Source organism: Callithrix jacchus, chromosome 14 (genome assembly GCF_049354715.1).
Source record: "Callithrix jacchus isolate 240 chromosome 14, calJac240_pri, whole genome shotgun sequence".
Classification (NCBI taxonomy): Eukaryota; Metazoa; Chordata; class Mammalia; order Primates; family Cebidae; genus Callithrix; species Callithrix jacchus.
The window spans coordinates 68,264,772-68,273,096 of record NC_133515.1 but is presented as its reverse complement, the minus strand read 5'-3'; the positions used below and the strand labels follow the sequence as shown (position 1 = coordinate 68,273,096).

General features: G+C 39.5%; 1 protein-coding gene across 2 annotated transcripts in view; it reads right to left on the bottom strand.

Moving 5' to 3' along the window:
* Positions 1-562: 562 nt before the first annotated feature.
* The window catches only part of ATP6V1E2 (ATPase H+ transporting V1 subunit E2), a 60,248-nt gene continuing 52,485 nt past the window's right edge, over positions 563-8,325 (bottom strand). For both annotated transcript variants that reach the window (XM_035272644.2, XM_017964355.4), the window contains exon 2: positions 563-1,486. In XM_035272644.2, coding sequence (XP_035128535.1) covers positions 708-1,385 — 678 coding nt within the window. In that variant the 5' untranslated portion in view covers positions 1,386-1,486 and the 3' untranslated portion in view covers positions 563-707. The remainder of the gene's footprint in view (positions 1,487-8,325) is intronic.

Sequence of the window (8,325 nt, the reverse complement as noted above, 5' to 3'; positions counted from 1 at the left end):
TCAGGGCACCAGGGGGCTGGGAATTGGTTGGCCAACAACCCATCCCAAGAAAGTGGGTAGGCTTTGGGAGTCAGTACCATGTGTGAGCCAAAGCTCCAAACCCCTGGCATATGCCCCAATGTTCCACAAACTGTCACTTACAAAACATAGATCCAAAGATAAAATTAGGAATTTCAGGGCAGCAAATACAGATCAGTATACCCCAGATGCTGGGCTCTTCTGAGCATGGGCTCCTGTGTGACTGTGCTGGTTGGATGCCCATGAAGTTGGTTCTGGACATGTGAGAAAGACCTCTAGACCTCATTAAATAATGTAAGTGTGGGTGCTGAAACTGAAAAAGAAGAAGAATACACTTCATATCCATATTAAACTGGAGCACCCAGATCCATAGGCCAAGAACACTATTCACTTCTCACGCTTTGACCCCCTGAGGCCAAGCTGAAGAGCAGATGTCATCACTCCCTTTATCCCAACTGCAGAATAGACCAGAAGCTGTGGTCTGTATTGATGAAATGAAATTTCAATTCTGGGCATTAATTTGGGCTTTATTTCAAAGTTAACATTTTAGCTATTAAAGGGTATTTCATGAAGAAAAACAGAACAATATCAGAGCATCAAAGAGGAGGAAACACTACTAGTTTCCTTTGCCCAAAAAACTTAGATCTTTATGATTTACTGGTTCACCACGAGCTTCACTTCCCAGAGGTTTATATAAAAAACTTCCTGTTGGTGTTAGCACCAAACAAGGCCATTCGTATTTCAGGCATCTTTTGCCTGGCTAAGAGATCCAGTCGACTTTCCAAGGTATTTGAAACCTTTATTCTCTGATTTCCACTGTAGACCTCCACACCTCCAGCTGCATTCACAGCCAGGTATGCCTCTCGATCAATCTGGACCTCCACATGTTTTTGGGAAATTGTCATGTATTCGGGGATGGCCTTTTGCACTGCAGCCTCCACCAGGAGGAGGTCCTGTGGCCGGCAGCGCACAATCATCACAGGTTCCAGTAGTCGGAGCAGACCCTGGAGCACCATTTTATCCAGCAGCCCCTGGTAGACTTCTGGGTCCTCCACAATCCTGCTGAGTCTCAGCTTTGCCTCTCTGAGCAAATCTGAGATGAGGTCATCTCGGGCTTTCAGGACTTTCAGCCTTGCCTGATTCCTCATGGTGGACATCTGGATTTTCTTCTGCTGCTCTATCTGCTTCTCCTTTTTCTCATAATACTCCATAATCTTCAGTCGTTGGGTTTGCACAAGGCGTCCTTTCTCAATGTTAAACTCTTCCTCAGCCTTGGCATCGATTTCCTCTGCTTTCTCATTGGCTTCCTGCTCAATGAAAGCCATCATGTGCTTAATCTGCTTTTGCACATTGACACTCAGGGCCATGGCTGCTCTTAGAGGGGATGGCGGAGAGGGAGCTTGTGCACTGTTTGGCTCCTTTGACTTAGGACAATTTCAGGAGTGTCTCTGGAGTTCCACTTCCTCAGCTATACCAGTGAATAAGAGGACGAAAGAGAAAGTTAGAGCCTACAGAGGAGGGCTGCAGAGACCGTATATATATCCCTCACTTCGCAGATTAGGAAACTGAGGCTCAGAGAGGAACGGAATTTACCCAAGGGTATAAAGTAGAAGAACAGAGGCTTGAATCTGGGTCTCCAGAATTCCATCCCTGCTATACTCACTATCATTGTCATCAAATAATAATGAAGCAGTTAAGACAGACCTCGTCCAGAGGCTCTCTATGCAGCAGTGGCCTAAGATTCAGATAGCAAGCCAGCAGAGTGGAAACACCAAATTAATACATAAATGGAAAGCATATCCACATTTTGGGGTCAGGAGGGTTGGAGAGAGTCTTAAGAAACTCATGGTCAGCCGAGATTTAATCCAGAAAGGTTGCCTGGAGGTGGGAGGGTTGTAAGAACCTTCAAATGGAATGAAATGGAGTGCTGCTAAGCAGAAAATGACACCTTGGAGAGGTGAGACTTACTTTGTAATCTAACATGTGATCTGTCCTAAAGACTGTTCTGTGTTCGCTTGAGGAAAATGTATATTCTGCTGCTGTTGGGTGGAATGCTCTGCATACATGTGTGTAAGGTCCATTTGGTCTATAGCATTGTTCAAGTCCTGATTTGTTTACTGATTTTCTGTCTGGATGTTCTATTCTATCCATTATCTATTCACCTCTCTGAAGCTTATAGTTTTAAAATTCTATATAAACCTAGAGCATATATATATTAAGTAAAAAAACTACCTTCAATCCCTCCCCACTTCCCTAGAGTTTATATAAGGAAAGGGGAGAGATCGAAGGTGGTCTTTTTACTGGAAGTGGTTTCCAAACCTCGATGTATATCTGAACCACTTGGAGGATCTTTAAGAAATATAGCTTTTAGCGCAGTTGCTCACGCCTGTAATTCCAGCACTTTGTGAGGCTGAGGTGGGCAGATCACCTGAGGTCAGTAGTTGAAGACCAGCTAGGCCAAAATGGTGAAACTCCATTTCTTCTAAAAATATAAAAATCAGTTGGGCATGGTGGCGGGTACCTGTAATCCCAGCTACACAGAGGACTGAGGCAAGAGCATTGCTTGAACCCAGGAAGTGGAGTTTGCAATGAGCTGAGATCGTGCCATTGCAGTCCAGCCTGGGTGACAAGAGTGGCAGACTCTAAAAAAGAAAAGCTAGACACAGTGGTTCATGCCTGTAATCCCAGCACTTTGGGAGGCCAAGGCTGGTGGATTACCTGAGGTCAGGAGTTAGAGACCAGCTTGACCATCATGCAGAAACTCCATCTCTACTAAAAATTTTTTAAAAAATGAAAAAATTAGCTGGGCATGTTGGCACATACCTGTAATCCCAGCTACTCAGGAGACTGAGGCAGGAGAATCTCTTGAACCCAGGAGGCAGAGGTTGTGATGAGCCGAGATCATGCCATTGCACTCCAGCCTGGGTAACAGAGTGAGGCCCCATCTCAAAAAAAAAAAAAAAAGAAAAAGAAAGAAAAAAAAATACAGTTTTTAAGGCCCCAACCCTATACCTACTGAATCGGAATCTCTGCTAATAAGGTCTGAGAATCTGCATCTTTCAAAGTCTCCCTGGGACGCTCAACAAGCCCAGGAAAATGACATATGAACAAAATTAGAATATCAAAAAATATATAGAAAATATGAAAAAGAACCAAACAAATTTTTGAGCTGAAGAATACAATAACTGAACTGAAAAAATTCACTAGAGGAGTTCAACAGGAAAAAATCAGTGAGCTTGAAGATGCATCATTTGAAATTACCCAGTCAAAGGAGCAAAAAGAGAGAATGAGAGAGAGTGAAGAAAGTCTAAGAGACTTACGGGGTATCATCAAGCTGACCAATACATGCATTATGGGAGTCACCATCAAGCAGACAAGTATATGCATTATGGGAGTCTCAAAAGAAGACTGGGAAAAATGGATAGAAGGCTTTTAAAAAATAATGGCCAAAAGCTTCTCAAATCTGGGGAGGGAAATATCTATCCAGATTCAAGAAGTCTAATGGACTCCAACTAATATATATCCAAAAAAGTCCATATCAAGACACATTATAATCAAATTGTCAAAGGTCAAAGACAGATTTTTGAAAGAAGAAAGAGAAAAGAGTCTGATCACATATAAGGGAGCTTCCATAATACTACCAGTGGATTTCTCAGTAGATATCTTGTAGTACAGGAAAAAGTATGATGCATTCAAAGGGCTGAAAGAAAAAAAACCTGCTAATCAAGAATACTATATTTGGAAAAACTGTCCTTCGAAAATAAAAGAAACTAAAGATTTTGCTAGATAAACAAAAGCTGAGGAAGTTCATCACCACTAGACCTACCCTATAAGATATACTAAAGGAGCTGGGCTTGGTGGTTCACACCTGTAATCCCAGTACTTTGGGAGGCCAAGGCAGATGGATCACGAGGTCAAGAGATTGAGACCATTCTGGCCAACATGGTGAAACCCCATCTCTACTAAAAATACAAAAATTAGCTGAGTGTGGTGGCATGCGCCTGTGGTCCCAGCTACTTGGGAGGCTGAGGCAGAAGAATCACTTAAACCCAGGAGGTGAAGGTTGCAGTGAGCCGAGATCGCACCACTACACTCCAGCCTGGCAACAGAGCAAGACTCCGTCTCAAAAAAAAAAAAAAAAGATATACTAAAGGAAATTCTTCTCTTTGAAACAAAAGGACACTAGACAGCATGTGAAAGTATAAAGCCCACTAGTAAAGATAAAGATATTGGCAAATACAGAATACTGTAATGATGATATGTAAATCACTTAATTCTGGTATAGAAGTTAAAAGGCAAAAGTATAAAAAGTAACTATAGGAGAATGATCCAAGATGGCTGATCGCTAACATCTCGGGACTGTAGCTCCCAGTGAAAGCGCAGAGAACGAGAGGACGCCACACTTACAGATGAATTTTTGTGCTCACGGACCAGAAGATCCCCAGTGGAGGAGCCCCACGGGTTGCCAGCGCAACTCTTGTGGCCGGCGCAGCAGCGCTTGGTGCAGAGTAAATGGGACTGGTTCCCCTTTAGACCGACGTTTGGAGCTCCGGGAAGGCAGAGTCGCCTATTAGGGACTCAAGAAGGAAGCCAGACCGGAGATTCCCGGGCAGAAAAGCACCATCAGTCTTAACGCCGCTGTTTTGGCTGGTGCAGTGGGTTGTTCAGATTTTGGCCCTGGGAATTAACAAGTTGGATGTCTGTGCAGAGACCTAATTTGAAAGTTGGCAATTACAAAGACGACAGGTGGATAAACTTACAACAATGGGAAGAAACCAGCGTAAAAAGGCTGAGAATACTCAAAATCAGAATGCCTCTCCCTCTACAGAGGATCACAGTTCCTCACCAACAAGGGAACAAGGCTTGATGGAGAATGAGTGCATTCCATTAACAGAATCAGTCTTCAGAAGGTGGATAATAAGAAACTTCTGTGAGTTAAAAGAACATGTTGTAGCCCAACGTAAAGAAACTAAGAACTTTGAAAAAAGGTTTGACGAAATCCTAATGAGAATAGACAACTTAGAGAGGAATATAAGTGAATTAATGGAACTGAAGAATGCAATACGGGAACTCCAAGAAGTATGCACAGGTTTTAACACTCGAATTGAACAAGCAGAGGAAAGGATATCAGAGATCAAAGATCAACTTAATGAAATAAAACAAGAAGACAAGAATAGAGAAAAAACGATAAAAAGGAATGAGCAAAGTCTCCAAGAAATATGGGACTATGTGAAAAGACCTAATTTACGTTTGATAGGTATACCTGAATGTGACAGAGAGAATGAAACCAAGCTGGAAAATATTCTTCAGGATATTACTCAGGAAAACTTTCCCAACCTAGCAAAGCAGGACAATATTCAACCCCAGGTAATACAGAGAACACCACAAAGATATTCCTCAAGAAGAGCAACCCCAAGGCACATAATCGTTAGATTCACCAGGGTTGAAATGAAGGAGAAAATACTAAGGGCAGCCAGAGAGAAAGGTCAGGTTACCCACAAAGGGAAGCCCATCAGACTCACAGCAGATCTCTCAGCAGAAACCCTACAAGCCAGAAGAGAGTGGGGGCCAATATTCAACATTCTTAAAGAACAGAACTTTCAGCCCAGAATTTCATATCCAGCCAAACTAAGCTTCATAAGTGAAAAAAAAATAAAAATCCTTTGTGAACAAGCAAGTACTCAGAGATTTTATTACCACCAGGCCTGCTTTACAAGAGCTTCTGAAAGAAGCATTACACATAGAAAGGAACAACCAGTATTAGCCTTTCTAAAAATATGCCAAAAAGTAAAGAGCATCAACATAAAGAAGAATTTACATCAACAAATGGATAAAACAGCCAGTTAACATCAAATGGCAGTAATCCTAAATTTAAATTGACTAAATCCCCCAATCAAAAGATACAGCCAAAACCCAGCAGTATGCTACATTCAGACCCATTTCACATGCAAAGATACACAAAGACTCAAAACAAAGGGATGGAGAAAGATTAACCAACTAAATGGAGAGCAAAAATAAATAAATAAATAAATAAATAAATAAATAAAAAGCAGGAGTTGCAATTCTCACATCTGATAAAATAGATTTTAAAGCAACAAAGATATAATGGTAAAAGGATCAATGCAACAATAAGAGCTAATGATCCTAACACCCAGATACATAAGACCTATAAAGAGACTTAGACTCAATGAGACAGAAAATTAATAAGGATATCCAGGACCTGAACTCAGATCCATAACAAGTAAACTTAATAAATATTTATAGAGCTCTCCACTTTAAATACACAAAATATACATTCTTGTCAATACCACATCACACCTACTCAGAGGTTTAAATGAAATATTGATTGGCCATTATTAATGCCCATTTTTAGAATAAAGCAACATTCCAGTTCTTTCTCCCTCTTTTTCTTCCTCTGTCTTCCTCTCCTTCACTACTTTTTTCTTTCCTTCTCTCCTTTCAAAAAATAATAAAAAAAGTCGATAACTATAAAAATATATTAATGGATGAATAATATAAAAAGATGTAATTTGTGACATCAATTATGATGTTAGGGGGGAGTGTTTTTGCTTATGATTGAAGTTAATTTATCAGCTTAAAATAGGTAGTTAAAATTATAAGATGTTTGATGTTAGCCCACAGTTACCACAGAGTAAATACCTATGGAAGTTGCACAAAAGAAAATGTGAAACGAATTGAAGTATGTTGCCACTAGGAGGGAGGAGTCAAACACAAGGAAGACAGCAAAAGAGGAAAAGAGAGACAAAAAGCCATGAGACAGAAATCCATTTATAAACGGCAACAGTCAGCCTCTCTCTATCAGTAATTACTTTAAATGTAAATGGATTAAATGTTCCAATCAAAAGATATAGAGTGGCTAAATGGATTAACAAAATAAACAAGATCTTACTATTTGCTTTCTACAAGAGACTAATTTTAGAAATTAAGGACACACATAGGCTGAAAGTGAAAGAATGGAAAAATATATTCCATGCAAAGGTAACCAAGAGAGGGCAGGGGTGGTCAGACTTACATCAGACAAAATAGACTTTCAGTTTAGAACTGTCGCAAGAGACAAAGATATCATATAATGATAAAAGGGTCAATTCACATGGAAGATAGAACACTTATAAATACGTAAGTTTTCTTTTATAACCCAACATCAGAGCACCCAAATATATGAAGCAAGCATTGACAGAACCAAAGGAAGAAGAGACAACAACACAATAATAGTTGGAGATTTCAATACCCTACTGTCAAAATGGGTAGAATATCCAGACAGAAAATTAGTAAAGAAACAGACAACTTGAACAACATTATAGACCAAATGGACCTTAGAGACATACATGCAGAACATTCTACCCATCAGCAGCAGAATACACATTCTTCTCAACTGCACATGGAACAGTCTTTAGAACAGATCACATGTTGTGTTATAAAATAAATCTCAGTAAATTTAAGAAGATTGAAATGACAACAGATCTATTCCAACTGTATGGAATGAAACTAGAAATCAATAGCCAAAGGAAAATTAGAAAATTCACAAATATGTGGAAATCAATCAACACATTCTTGAACAACCAAGGGATAAAGAATAAGTCAGACCTGGTGCAGTGTCTCACACCTATAATCCCAAGCTAAAGCAGGAATCAATTGAACCTGGGAGTTTGAGTCTATAGTAAGCTAAAAAGGTGCCACTGCACTCCAGCCTGGGCAATAGAATGAGACCTTGTGTCTAAAAAAAATTTTTTTAATAATAAATCAAAAAGACAACTAGAACATATCTTGAGACAAATGAAAATGAAAATACAACATACCAAAACTTGCTAGATGCAACAAAAGCAGTTCTAAGATGAAAGTTTATAGCAGTAATATCTGTATTCAAAAAGAAAATCTCTCCAATAAGTTACCTAACTTTACACCTCAAGGAACTAGAACTAATACTTGTTTACTGAAAACTATAAAACATTGCTGAAAGAAGTTAAAAACACAAACTATGTTCATATGTTGGAAGAACAAATTTTATTAAAATGCCCATACTAACCAAAATGATCTACAGATTCTGTACAATCCCTATCAAAATCCCGATGCTATGTTTTTGGCAGACATAGGGTGGAAGAATTCTAAAATTCATATGGAATCACAAAGGACCCCAAATAGCCAAATATAATCTTGAGAAAGAACAACAAAGCAAGAGGTCTCCCACTTCCTGATTTCAAAATATACTACAAAGTAAAAGTAATTAAAACAGTATAGTACTGGCATAAAGCTTAACATATAGACCAATGGAACAGAATGAAGAGCCTA